The sequence below is a fragment of the Anser anser genome (assembly GCF_964211835.1).
Source record: "Anser anser genome assembly, chromosome: 9".
In the NCBI taxonomy this organism is placed as follows: Eukaryota; Metazoa; Chordata; class Aves; order Anseriformes; family Anatidae; genus Anser; species Anser anser.
This window is the reverse complement of record NC_139729.1, coordinates 15,633,779-15,648,191: the sequence shown is the minus strand read 5'-3', so window position 1 is coordinate 15,648,191 and position 14,413 is coordinate 15,633,779. Positions and strand designations below refer to the sequence as shown.

At 35.1% G+C, this 14,413-nt stretch overlaps 1 protein-coding gene across 18 annotated transcripts in view; it reads left to right on the top strand.

Moving 5' to 3' along the window:
- The window catches only part of DLG1 (discs large MAGUK scaffold protein 1), a 151,198-nt gene extending 136,887 nt beyond the window's left edge, over positions 1–14,311 (top strand). For 13 of the 18 annotated variants that reach the window (XM_083849114.1, XM_083849108.1, XM_083849099.1 and 10 more), the window contains 7 exons: positions 431–472; positions 3,688–3,738; positions 5,297–5,398; positions 5,646–5,818; positions 9,252–9,361; positions 9,745–9,836; positions 12,586–14,311. In XM_083849114.1, the coding sequence (XP_083705240.1) occupies positions 431–472; positions 3,688–3,738; positions 5,297–5,398; positions 5,646–5,818; positions 9,252–9,361; positions 9,745–9,836; positions 12,586–12,692 (677 nt within the window). In that variant the 3' untranslated portion in view covers positions 12,693–14,311. Of the gene's footprint in view, positions 1–430; positions 473–2,142; positions 2,179–3,687; positions 3,739–5,296; positions 5,399–5,645; positions 5,819–9,251; positions 9,362–9,744; positions 9,837–12,585 lie in introns of all 18 variants that reach the window. The other 5 variants (XM_083849104.1, XM_083849105.1, XM_083849106.1 and 2 more) reach the window with 2 other exon arrangements.
- The last annotated feature ends 102 nt before the right edge of the window (positions 14,312–14,413 follow it).

Genomic DNA, 14,413 nt, shown 5'->3' with positions numbered 1-14,413 from the left:
ATTGAATGTGCTTCACTTTATTTCCTGGAACATATTTCAGGACTCTTTATAAAATCAATAAATTGCCTACATAAAAAATGAAATTCAGGATCCCATAGTTCTTGCACAACAAAACTAATTTTGAAGTGAAAACCTAAAAATTGCAGGGTTGCATATGAAATATGAATTAGTGTACTTTTCATAATCTTATTTTGATGTGTTATTTAATGTTTTTTCTTTTTATTAACATCCATTCCTTTTGTGTGAAATTAAGCTTGATCCTGAGAGCTATGAGAAGTACCTTAAAACTTTTATATGCAGTATGTATTGATTTCAGCATTTTGATATCACTGTTGTCTTTCATCTGGATTATTTTTGTCAGTTTGCTTTCCTTTGAACTCATGCCATTAGTGTGTGTTCCTTATTTTTTTCCATTGTGTTGCAATTTCAGAGCATGTAACCTCTAATGCCAGCGATAGTGAAAGTAGTTACCGTAAGTGTTTTTAAGTTCTTTGTTTATTTACAACCTTTGTTTAGTAGCTCTTTGTTTTTGTCTGTCTGTCTTTTCTGGGTATTTACATGTTAAATAGAACTTCACAGTAAGCTTCAGGTCAAATCCATGTTCATGTGTTTGTTGGCTACTGCAAAATTTGCTGTCTTTTTTTTTTTTTCTTTCTTTTTAACTGACTAGAGAGAATAATTGCAAACCTCCTTCATGGATATTTTTTGTCGTTTATGATTGTCTTAGTTCAGCTTAATTTGAATTAATTCCTATTTTTTTTAAATTATGCATGCTAGCAACAGCTGTTAAAAGCCAAATGTACATTTAATGTTGACAAATATGATTGTATGTAGTTGAGCTTAATAACTGAGAGCATAACTAAACTGTGTAATCTGTTAAATAGTGTAATAACTATCAACAATATTTTATTACTGATACTCAGATAAAACAAATAGATACTTCTAATGAAAGCGAAGATGAGCAAACATGTATTTACCCTAGCTTTTCAGCTTTCATATCTCTATTTTGTCAAGCGTGGGTGCTTAGTCTGAATTGTCTTCAAAGCATATGACACGTTAGTTGCCGGAATCAGTTATGATAAATTAGCATGCTAGATCCATGCTCGTGTGCGTGCCCCCACCCGCAGTATATCTTTTAAGTACTAGGCTGAATTAGCTTTTTTTACTAACCCAAGCTAAAGCGCTATTTACTTCTACCCGAGCTACTAGAATAGTACATGTTCCTAGTGTGTAATAGTGTAATATGCTATTTGATGCTGCTCTACAATGCTTTTTTATTAAAAAAAAAAGGGGGGGGGGGGAAGGATGTAGGTTGTCCCATTTCAGTCCCATTGGTCATTTCTAGTGAACAACTCCTCGATAAGGTTGCTGAGTTCACACCTGAAACCTGGGATAGAGCAGAGCAGGAAGATAAAAACACTGTGGATTTGAAGAGGAACAGAAAAAGGAACAGTAAAAGTCAAGCAGTGTGACAGAGCGGCTCACTGATCTGCTCCTGGGTGCCTGTTAACCATGTAAGAGGCACTTCAGAAACAGATATTGTATATGTTAGGGTAATGAGGAAAGTGGTTCACAAACAGTTACATCTGTTTGGAAGCTGAAGATATTGTCAAGAGTAATGAGCCACAATTTTTCATACAGATGATTACACTCAAGGAGAGAATTTATATGTGTACAAAAATCCTCAGTGCTTACAGTGCTTAACACTGTTGTAGACTAACTGCAAAAAAAAAAAAAAAAAAAAAAAGGCAGGGGAGGCATTCGTGGCATTCATGTTCACTGAGAATAACACAGATTTAAGCATGTATCGAAGTTGCTGTTGCCTATATGACTAACTTACAAATTTTAACCATTTTTAATGATGTGCCATTAAAGCTATCTAACTGTGACTGTTTCTCCATAAATTTGCTGCTTTCTTTTTTCCAAGTTTCTTGAGGAAAAACCTTGCTTTATTAACAGCTTGCTTTCTTTACATTTAAAGCTCATTATTGGTACTACTAGTTAGCTTTTTACATCTTTATTACCTGAGAAGCCCTGATTTTATTATGAATGTCATGGATTTGCTAATCCGAATGTGTAATTCCAAGCACTTTTTATTAAAATGATTTTTTAATTTCTTTTTACTGCTGTCTAATATGAAAGTTATCTTGATTACAGATGAGTACGGTTGTTCAAAAGGTTCATTCTATTAATATTCATTTTTCCACAGTATTGAAAAAGCAATGACAATATATACTTTTGGCCCTCAATCAGGGAATGCTTTATACTTGTTATTATCTCTTTAATAGTCTGCTTAACTAATTTTTGACCTTATAGCAATGTGACTTTTCCAAAGAAGTATCTAATTATATGTTAGCTGGATATTTCATAGATGAGTTGATAGTCAGTGATTCCTTATTCTTCTCCCTAGCCTAAAAAGGGTTCTGAAAGTATATACTGTCCTTCTAAAATCCATTTGCATGAGTGACTTTTTGAGATATTAAAATATACAGGTTGCATGTTTCCATGTCTGTCTTAATATATTCCTCACTTGCAATACCTTAAATTAAAATGCTCGTTCATGTATTGCTGTAGCGCAGTTGGAATGCAAATTTTTACAAATAAGAGAAATCTTTATTTCTCTTAGAGATTGTAAAGTTCAAATTTAAAAGATCAGTGGTCTTTGCTATCAAATAAAGAACGTATATATAGAAGCAATATATGAATTTATAAAAGCCTTCATCTGCCATCTGTTTCTGTAAGACGGGTATAGCATTAGTGTGTACCTCTGTATGAATTCCAAAGTGTGTTGTAAAAACTACACAAGTGAGTTATTGAAGCACTGTATTTTATTCAAAGTTCATAGTTTTGTCATATAATTTAAGCTTGTGCATTCTGAATTATAAATTCTCTGCTGTCATGGAATTGATTTTTAGTGATTGCTGTGCAAGAAATATTACTCTGAGACATTTTATTGGACTAGAAATGTTCTTTTAGAGAGATGGCAACTGAAGTATATTTCAGATGCTTTCACTAACATTTAAGAAACTTGCAGCTGTCAAAGGTCAAAATTTAGTTCTTGTAGTTTCATTCACTGCTAATGTGCTTTCTGAAGCTGAGAACAATACAAAACTTTCTTCATTTTCAAATTCATCTTTTAAAAATCTCTAATAAAATAGTAGTTATGTAGTAGAGACAACATAATATTTTGTTGTGGAACTGAAGTGGTTGAAAGTGTTTATATAAATGCCACTTCATGAAAAATTTACTGGAAGGGATTTACACCTTGACATACATGTTTTCAGCTCTGTGTAAGTATAGGAAAATGCTGTAAAAGCTGGCTTCAAAGTATGGAAAATGGTAATGATGACAGTAGCATTGCCTCTAGCAGTGAATGGTACCATGCATGCATTTTGTTCAGGGAAACATAAAAGCATTTCAATAGTGCTTTAAAATATTTGTGCCTGACATGCTAACATATCTTAAGAAGTTATACTATATGTGTCTTATGCTTTTAAAATTTTGTTTGGCTTATCTTTGTAATTTTTATAATTCATCGCTCTTGAAAAATGTCCTCCATCAGTATCGTTGTAATGCATATTTTACTGCAGAATGTCTATATCATTGTGGTTCATTAAATGACTCAATGTAAATATTAGTGGTTTAGAAAAGCAATACATAGATATTTCTTTGCATTTTTATTTTTAGGTGGCCAAGAGGAATATGTGTTGTCATATGAACCTGTCAATCAACAAGAAGGTTTGTAGATCTCACTTCACACAATATTCATCCTCAGAATGCTCTATGTGCCCTTATGTATTGAGCACCATAATAAACTTCTTCACTATTTTTTTTTTAATTTTTGCTACCATTATTAAAATAAATAAAGCATAAAGGCATAAATTATTAAATACAATTGATATATTATTTAGCACATAATCCAAAGGTGTGCTAATTAGCAGTGGTTCTTTCCATTATGTGGTTTACGTTGTGTAAGGAAAATAGGGTATATTGAAGTTACATCAGTGTGAACCTCAGAAATAATAGTTTGCTTCAGTTTAATATTGCTTTAGCAATCCTACCATTGCTGTTCCTTTTTTTGTCACAGCAAAAATCGTATCAGATTATTTGTCTATTGTAGCAAACTTTAGTTGAAGTGTTTATAAAACATTGTAGTCTCTTATTTCTGTATGTGCTCCTTATATATGGCTTATTTGGTTAGAAATTGCCAAATAAAAATCTTCAGAAAAAAAAAAGAAATTAAAATTAATTAGAAGAAAACACTTCTTCACATTTGGATTTAGATTTTTTTCTTTTCTGATTTTTAATGGGATCCTATCATTTCTTTTTCACCTTGGTCCTGGTCGTGCTTCACGGAGTATAATAGATGTTGAATTTTTACTCTTTCTATTTATCACATTGATTTACATCATCTGATACATTGCTCATATATTTAGAAATATAATTTGTAAAAAGGCATACTTCATTTCTAGTACCTATAAAATACGGTAGCAAACGAAGTAAATATACATCATACACAAATTGAATTAATAGAATCTAAGAGAATTCTTTTAGGAATATATTATTACCACTGGAAGGAATTAGTTTCAGGAGTTAAGTTAAAAATGTATCTTATAGGTCAAACTTTAACTTGGATTTACTTGTGTACTAATGACAGATTGAACCTAAAACTGAAATTTATACAGCTGAAATGATATGCTAATAACTAGATATTTAGACATTATTGTCTTCATGGCTCTTGCAGTATAATTAGGTATCTTCTGCTTGTCCTTAAATTCCAACGAAAAGCCCTTTATTGCTTTCTAACAAATGAAGCATGTTTTAAAAGATGCTATAGTTCATTTTATAGGGGTGTTAGTAGTTAAAGAAGCTATAGTTGAATGTTTTCATATGCAAGTATTTAAGTGGTAGTCTTGGAAGTAATAAAGAAGCTTTTCCCAACAGAGAACTCAAATTTTAAGAGCTCTCCTTGAATTGAAAAGATTTTCAAACTTCTCATTTTGCTGTTTTCATTAAAATGAAGGGTGTTGCTTTGTGAAAAGTTTATTTTTTCCCCAAGGCTTCATAATTCAAGCCTCATCTTCAGTAGTAACCCAGAGTAGTCAATTGAGAGTAAATATCTGACATCTTTGACTGCTATCTTAGTTAATATACATTCTTCAACTTTTTTTTTCTTTTTAGGAGTACATATTCTTTTAAATGTTAAGACTGTTACCATATGATAAAGTTTATTTTGTTGAACGTTAAAGGGTAGTCATCTCATTGAAATGTAACTTATTTTATTTATGTTTAATAGTCAACTATACTCGACCTGTGATTGTTTTGGGACCCATGAAAGACAGAATAAATGATGATCTGATCTCAGAATTTCCAGACAAATTTGGCTCATGTGTTCCACGTAAGTGTCAGCAAATACTAAAATTATTCTGTGTCTTTTGCTACCTTCTTGATAGACTTACCCTCTGTATATTGAGTTTTAAAACTTAGTATATTGTCTAAACTTTGTAAGAGCTATCTTAATTGTCAATCATCTTTTTGCTTGTGACAATTTTGCAGTATAAATGGAAGACTATTTTTGGATGTTGTAGGGGAAAAAAGTCACTGTTTCTTGTTTTGCTTTAAAAATTACTGGTTTATATTTAAAGATACTACTAGACCAAAACGAGATTATGAGGTGGATGGACGTGATTACCATTTTGTCACTTCTCGAGAGCAAATGGAGAAGGATATTCAGGATCACAAATTCATTGAAGCTGGCCAGTACAATAATCATCTTTATGGAACAAGTGTCCAATCAGTGCGAGAAGTAGCAGAAAAGGTAAATCAGTGCCAGTTACTTTCATTTACTGAGGTGATTATCTGACTGTACTGAAAGGGGAAAAGAGAAGAATGGCAAGAAGCCACTAGGAACTCTGTAACCTTAAAAGGACTTTGTACAAAACTAGAAACAAGGTGCACTGTCACAAATACATTTAAGAGAAATAAAGAGAGCATTGTGATTAAATTACTGGAAAAGGGCAACTGTAGTTTTTATCTTGTTATAAAAAGAGAATAGGGTGGAAAATCACTGGAATTAGAGGCTAAATAGCTTACATACATAGATCATTAATTAAGAATAGTGGTGGTGGAGTTGATTAATATGATGATCCATTTGATGCTATAGACCTGTGTGGAAAAAAATCTTAAATCCGTGTGCCCTTCATGGATTTATTTGACAAAGGGGAAAGAGTGAATGTAGTAAACTGTTTTAGACAAACCGCTTACATGAATGCCACTACATTTTGAAGGCTGTTTTCTTCATCGTTTTTGACTTGAACAGGTTTTCATTAACTATTTCTTGCACATATTTCTTTATTTGAGATCCCCGAAAAAGAGTGGGAGAAAGGAATCCCATTTCTTAGAGTACAATGTTTGTTTTAAAGAGAATGGATTTGTGAAAATCCTTTGCAAATGTTTCACGTTAGGTTGATGAATGTTGTTCTAGTTAACTTACAAATACAGTGCAATTACACTAGAGAATATCTGATCTGTGTGAAAGACAAAACAGCTATTTTCTAGGTGGGAACTCATAAGCATGAGCACTTTCTGTTTGGACACACAGAGGGTAAGTGTGGTTAATCTGTGTGACGTGGGAATGTAGTTAGTCCTCGGGAAAGAAGTGTAAACCACTCTGGCCAAATGGATAAGTATTGTTATTTCAGGAAGGAGTAATTTACTGGAATCAAAAACAGGGAGAAAGTGGTGAAATTTTGTGGTTCATATGATGAAGTTTTCTTCTGCTGTCTTACCAACCCTGTGGAATACAGTCTGGTCCAGTGGTAGATACTGAAAAAATTAAAGAAAAAGAAATTGATTACAAAATCATTAAAGGAAATGAACAATACCTGGGGAGGCTGGATGAAGGTGTAAAGCTTTCGTATGTCATTAAATGATGAAACTATTCATTGAACAGCTTAAATGTTACAAACTTGTTAGCAGTTGCTTCAAGTGGTCGCAGAGATACCATCTTTAGTTCCATTCTAGACCCAAAATTGGCTGATTGGCTCTTATGCCCATCTAGTGGGATTATTAGGACACAAAACAATTGTGAATTTTTTGTAAATTAACATCAAGAACAAAGTACTGCCAGATGACTCCATGCTGGGACTTTGGGTAGATGCAGCTATTTCTCAGTTCCAACTAACTTTATTCTGCTGGGATGCAACAGCCAGTCCTTCAGAACTTGACTTCATAATTACGGTAGGGGTGCAAACTGGTTGGTCTGGTGCTACTCCTTCCTTAGAATCACAGAATCATTTAGGTTGGAAAAGACCTCTAAGGTCATAAAGTCCAACTCTTAACCTAACCTTCTTGTCTTCCTCTCCCCCTTATGAGCTGGGTCTCTTCAGTGAGTCTTATTACTGGGACACAGAAGACAATTTCCAAGTTTTCTGTGATGAATGTAGGGGCAAACCTGACAGAATTGATTGCTATTACCCCAGAACCGCCAGAAATAGTATTCTTGCAGCAGCTTTAAATTGTGCTTGTTTACCCTCCTTCCAGCTGATACCTATCCCTCTTGTGTCCTTACCTGTAATGGGCACAACTAAAGATGCTTTTTGATACCATTGTTTAGTTATTGTAAAAGAAACTGAGTGCTATGCTGTGTTTCTCAATCAGATGCAGTGTAATAAGGAAATAAAAATACTTAAATTGTTTAAATGTACAATACAAAGAGCACAATAGCTTCCATGAACGACAATGTGATAATTGCATCGTGAAGTACTAGCGTTTCTTTTCCTTGTCTTCCAAATCTTCTCTTGAAAGGAATTTTCATATCTTCCCTCCTTTGTCACCACTAGCAGCTTGCAAATCCCTGTGCTGGAGGGCACTTTTAATGCACGTTCACTATCAGTATGGAGTAAATCATCACAGTTGTATTCTACAAGGTCCAGCACCTCTGCTGTGCTGGCAATCTAGCCTTCTGTCATTTGTCCAATGTCTTTCAACACCTGGCATAAGTTGTTGGACCAAACGCAGCAAATACTAACAGTACTATCACAAAGGGAACATGGACCTCTTAATTCTCTATTCCCAGAGCATGTACCACGTTTGAAGAGAAGCCATATGAAAGACATGGACAGGTCAGCATGTGTAGTAAAATAATGTGCTAGAATATACAAACACTTGATTTAAATGGTAGCAGTCAGCATCCATATCCATGGCCTGGATCTTGGAAATAGTTGAAAGCAAGCAGTTTTGTATTGTTCATGTGGGAAGAACTTTTCTATCCTCTTTAAAAATTCCTGAAATAAAATTCTGTAGTCTTTGTTACGCAAGGGATTAAATGTAAATGAACGTGGTGATCCCTTCTGCCAGGAGACAGAAATGTGTCAGGCATTCCAGACTGCAGTTACTTCCTTGTTCTTGATTGTGGCCTCCAAGAATGATCTCCCAGGAGTTCAGAAAGTATGTTTTATGATATAAGTAACCTTTGTTTTCATAGTGCTTGTGGGTTTGTATCCTGGCTCACAGAATTCTGTCATTCATATTAGGTGTCCTTCTAAAGAAAAAGATTTTCTCATTTTAGACGTCCAAGAGTGGTTTTCTGCTCTTCTTCCTCTACCGCATCCCTTTCTGAAATGGTGATGTCACACATTATTCATATGCTATTCAAAGGAAAAAAACAAATATGTGGAGTGGAAATAAATGTGTCTAGATAGGAGTCAAGCAACAGGAAGAGCTTTTGAAATGAGGAAATCCTGAGATGATGGAGAGTTACTGGTAGTGGGAGAACAGAAACCCTGCCACATTCTGTTTCAACAACCTGAGGAAGAAATAGGTATTTGTTTCTAAAAAGATATAAAAAAATAATCAGCCCAAATAAATGGCATTCGCAGTCTCAAACCTGATGTTCCCCAGTGTGTTACCTGTGGGGAGAGCAGAAGGATTGTATCCAGTTCCATCTAACAAATTGACAAATCTGCTCACCATCTGTGGAGGCTATTCTCTTAGATACGCCAGTTGAGGCATCTGGTTCTTCTCTGACTTGTGGCATGGCCACATCCTTAAGTGATCCTTTAAATAAATACAGTGTTAAAAGGTGATCGTTTTTGATGCGGTTTGGTGAAATCTTGATATCGTTGATGCAGATGCTCCAATTCTGTTGGCTTCAATGGAAACGTGGTTTCTCTTCTAAGTTATTACACTATGCATAGCTGTGACTTAATCTTTGCTTATTGCCATTTTCCTTTTTCTTTCTTACTTTTTAGGGTAAACATTGTATTCTTGACGTTTCTGGTAATGCGATCAAAAGGTTGCAGATTGCCCAGCTGTACCCAATCTCCATTTTTATTAAGCCCAAAACAGTGGAAAATATCATGTGAGTAAAAATACTTCAGGCTAAATTGTTTGAGACTGTCATTGTATTTGAATAGCCAGCTGCAAGTTACGTGAAGATAATTGTAATACCAAATTTTAAAAAACATGTAATTATTTATTTTGTTCTGGAAACTTCCTGGGTTGAATTTCTAGGGACTGCTAGGCTGGGTTTCTAATCAAGAAATCAAGAGTGCTCAAGAATGAATGCCACTACAAAATTCTGTACAACATAGTGTCAGAACTGCTCGTTCTCAGGACAGTCGCCACTTAAATACGTCATTTAGTAGACTGCCTCTTATTAGGTTAATTCTCAGACAATGGCTTAAAATTTTATTTCAAAAGATTACAGGTATTTTTTTATGTGTATAATGTTTTCAATCTCAGGGAAATGAATAAACGCCTAACAGAAGAACAAGCCAGGAAGACATTTGAGAGAGCTATGAAACTGGAGCAAGAATTTACTGAACACTTCACAGGTTTGTTTTCCTTGGGACTGTTCCCTTGCCAGAGTTGAAATTTTATTCCTTGCCGTATAGTAATTATCTTACCATTGAGATAAGGTTGAACTTTGTTTTCAGGCTGATCTGTGATTTTTCTTGAATCATAGAACCACCTCCGTACTGCTATGCTGGTGCCAATTTTACTAATGAATTTAGTATATACAAAAGTTTACCAGTAGCTTAATGTAGGTTTTAAAATCTTGAGGCTTTCTGTCAGTTTTCTAGGTATTGAAATGCAGATGTTTGCTTTGTTGCTATGTTGTATACTTAAAGCTTTTATTTGTAGAGCTGAGATTACCTAGCGTTTAACTTCCAATTTTTGAAATTGGGAAATAAAGAATGTTAGTAATTAAATCTCTGGTATTATGGCATGACAGACTTATGGTACTTAGGTCCAAGGCATACACAAATGCGGTTTGTTAACTGTAACAGCAAGGGGTAGGCTATAAGTACTCAAACTGGTTTTTTTTGGCATTGTGGATTGCAGAATGAGGAGAATGATCAAGTCAGGACTTTTAAGAGGACAGAAACGAGCCTTTTTTATTACTGTCAGAGATAGGCACTCCCCCCCCCCTTCTTTCCTGTTATGTTCTTTTGCAATGTTTCAGTGTTTGCCCCGTTTGCCTCCTTTTTGTGACACATCACCTTTGCCCAGTTTCTTCTTCCCCATAATGCATAGGCAGAACTGCAAATGCAAAACATCCTTAAATAGTCTGCTTATCCTGAGCAGAAACACTGGAAAGTACGGTGGCTTCACATGGGTGGAAGATGAAGGACCCAGTAAACTCCCAGCCTGTCTTCCTGCTGCCTTGTTCTCTGCATTGTGTGCTACCCACACAATGAACAACTTGAGTCCCTCCCTTTTTTGTTGGCATCCCTATCTGCTGCCTTGCAGCCTTCACTGTTTATCCCAAGCCTACATCTAGCTCTCCAGCTCTTCTTATAGCTCTTTATCCATCTGCACCTAGAAAGCTGTGGGACTCTCCAATATAGATTGCAAATTCTCTCTCTTATAGAGTCATTTACCAAATGACTTGTAGGTATGTCAGGTTTGTTGTTCAGGAAACTGTTGTATTTATTTTAATGGACATTAACTATTTAGTTAATAGCTGATATTCTCCCAGGTTATGTTAGGACATTATATTGCGCAATTTTGTTAGTGAATTTTAAGGGCCAGAGTTCAAGATACTTCAAAATCTTATCATCCCTTTTTAAGAGCCCTAGTGCTGTGGGCCATTTTTCTTCTTAGAAGAATGAAGTTTGTGTTAAAGGCAGATAGCAACATCCCATGGTCAGATTTGTCTTTGCTAATGCAGTTGAGGGCAGGGGTTCTGTTCTGAATCTATCTGAGATACTTAAAGGCAGTACAGTCCCATTTACCATTTGGAGGCTGCCACCCGTACTCGGCTGGTACAACAGATTGTGTGAGAATTGCTTAATCTGTTAAGAAAAAAAATGCTACATCATGTGAGTTAACTGACATCAACTTCATCAACAAATTAAGCTTAGACTGACTTAAACTTTGCAGTGAACCATCTGAAGAGCACATGCATGTTCTCTTTTGAGGGTATTGAGCTTTAGAAGGAATATGGTTGAACGTAGCTGGAGAGAAGTAAGATGATAATTAGCAAGGTAAAAATGTTTCTGAACCTTTCTAGTGCACTGTAGTGCTGTGAACATTACACTTGAGCTGTAATAATTGAACAGACTCCTCCTCCCACAGGCACTGTGACAATGGGCTGCCGATGGGGAGAAGGTTTTTAAGGGATAGGAATGATGAGTAGGAATAAAAAGGAAGTAATTTGCATTAAAACAAAGCTTGGAAGCAGCAGTAATAAATTAATGCACAAAGTAGTACATCTGGCCTGCTTCCAACGTTATCTTTCATGCTAGACTTTGTTTCTTAGCTTATCAATTCTGAGGTGGCAATTCTAATTAAAAATAAGTCGCTATCTCATGGCAATCACTTTTTCAGGCTGAAGAGTGGTAAGGAAAGCTCAAACTTCATCCTCATTCTCACCAGACTACACTTTACTCTGATATGTCAAAACATGTCATGGCTCATTTCTAATTATTTTCTAGCCTTGGAGAAAATATATCTAACATAATCTGAGTATTAATTGCATTTTAACTATATGAAACTTTAATCTATTGAATATACAACAAATTCCATGAGTTCATCCTCTTTTTTGCCAAAACCAAAGCTAGTGCTCTCAGGCAGAAACCCCAAGGTCAATCAGCCTTGCTGTGAAATGTCAGGGTCTGGTTGAGGAGTTCACCAGCCTTCACTACATCAAGCCAGGCCTCAGACTGATGCAGTACGCAGCCCTGTACTGTCCTGTCTGTTTATCTTGGAAACACAAATGAAAGCTGGACCAAAGGGAATATGTGGATTGACTTGGACCAACTCTAGCACGTAGTTAGGAAAGGCAAAAAAAAAACACCCTCCTCAGGTGTATATGAATATTTTTAAAAGGAGAAGTATTTCCTAACCCCAGGCCTCTGAGTGGAAGAGATGTTGCTTTGTTTGTCCTATAATATCATCAGCAATGTACTTTTTGTCCAGAAGCACAGAAACTAGAGTTCTCCGTAGGCATCCCTTCCTTCAGCAATGTGAAATCCTTTTGCTGCTCTATGAGAGAAGATAACCTCCTGGCTTAGAACATCTTGGTTTCTGTATGGAGCAAGGAAAGATGACTGCTGATTGCCACATTATGTTTTGCAGCTATTGTCCAAGGAGACACACTGGAAGAAATCTACAACCAAGTGAAACAGATCATAGAGGAACAGTCTGGGCCTTACATCTGGGTTCCAGCAAAGGAAAAATTATGAAAATGGATTTCTGTTTTTCATTTTCTAACTGTCATCACCTACTACATCTGACAACTCTTAAGCCCTTCCAGTGGAGCCTGCCTCTAGTTCTTCCCAGTGTGGTTCATACCCTAACCATCACATTCTGCAGTTCCCATAATGCTTTAAATTTGATGTCTTTCTTAGTTTAAATAATTTGTATTATTGTGTGTTGTTGGTTTGCCATTTTTCAAACATGACAGTGGAATGGCCTGACCAGCTATTAGTTTGGGGTTGGGGTGGGAGGGAATTGCTTGGTAAAATTCCTTAATGTTTAAGGGAAAGTAACTTTCAAAGATTTTTCAAAAAAGCTTTGTAGACCTTCTTTTAAAATTTCATAACAATTGAAAGAAAAGTTCTGTTCAAGGAAGTTGTAAATCCTGAGTAACTTTGCACGCTTAACTTTAATAGCATGGTTTGGTCAGGGCAATCAATTTCAGGTTTTATTTTCTGAGTTGAATTCTGTTCTCACAGATATTTTTTTTCTTTCCAGGCAGTTAAAGAGGAACTTTAAAATTTTGAGTTAACGTTTTCATGAACTCCCATTACTACTTCTCAAGGGATATTCATTTTCATAATTTCATATGGATATTCTTATAATCTATTTTTTCATTTTTTTGCCAATAAAATTGCTAGGGATAAAGATGTGTAATGTTTTTAATCTTCCTCGTGCAACACTATTTATAGTGTCTTACAGAAATTGTTTATAGATAATGGTCACCACACTTTTTGAGCCTAAAATATGTTTAGGTGCTAGGAAACCTTGTATTTTTCAGAGGAATGCCAAATTTCCCTTGGCAGTAATACAGAAAACAATTGCAGAGATGGTTATTAGGGCACTGAGAGAGTGATTCGTAGCCTAAAAATGTGTGTTCTTAGGGGTCAGATTTTAATGAATATTTTACCCACAATAACTGCCTATTTTGTTATAATAAATATATATATATTAAACTTTCTTTAACTAAACTCTGTAACTATGGGAATTATTTTCTTTACATAGTTGCGCACACGTATAAATATATATATATAAAAATATATATTTTTCTTTTACCACCTACTCCTAGCTTTTTGTTTTGAATAAAAATACAAATTAGAATTTACCTTCCTTAATCTCATGAAATCAAATGGGCTATGGTGGCTGGGCAAAAAGTCCAGGGAATTATTAGTTGCAAGAAAAAAATATGTGCAAGTTCTCCTCTTTTCTACGGAATTTCAGGTTTGTCTTTTTTTCTTTGTAATATGCATGTCTTAACCAAAGGGAGAATTCAGTCAAGAATACATTTTATTTTTCTGTATATGTTTATCTTGGATTGCATAGGTGCAAGATCTTCCGTTTGGAATGCACTAACTTCTGTGCAAAATGTTATAAATACGTTGTAGCAAAACATGGAACTACCTTCAGTAATGAAATTATCTAATTCTCGTATTATTTGGTACCTGCCATTGCTTATTTTAAATGATTGTTCATGAAAGGGATGTGCTTATGGCAGTCACGGTGCAGTCACACAACCAAATTAGCTTTGGTTTGTAAAGAATTACCAACACTATCCATTCCATTTGTTAGAAAGAGGAGAACAGCTAATAAACTTTATTGTACAATGTATTTGTCAAGTGTGTTTTTAATCAAAAGAAATACACGTGGAGTAGCATTTTAAAATAATTGGCTGAGACTGTACACAAAGATAATGCATTAGAGAAACACT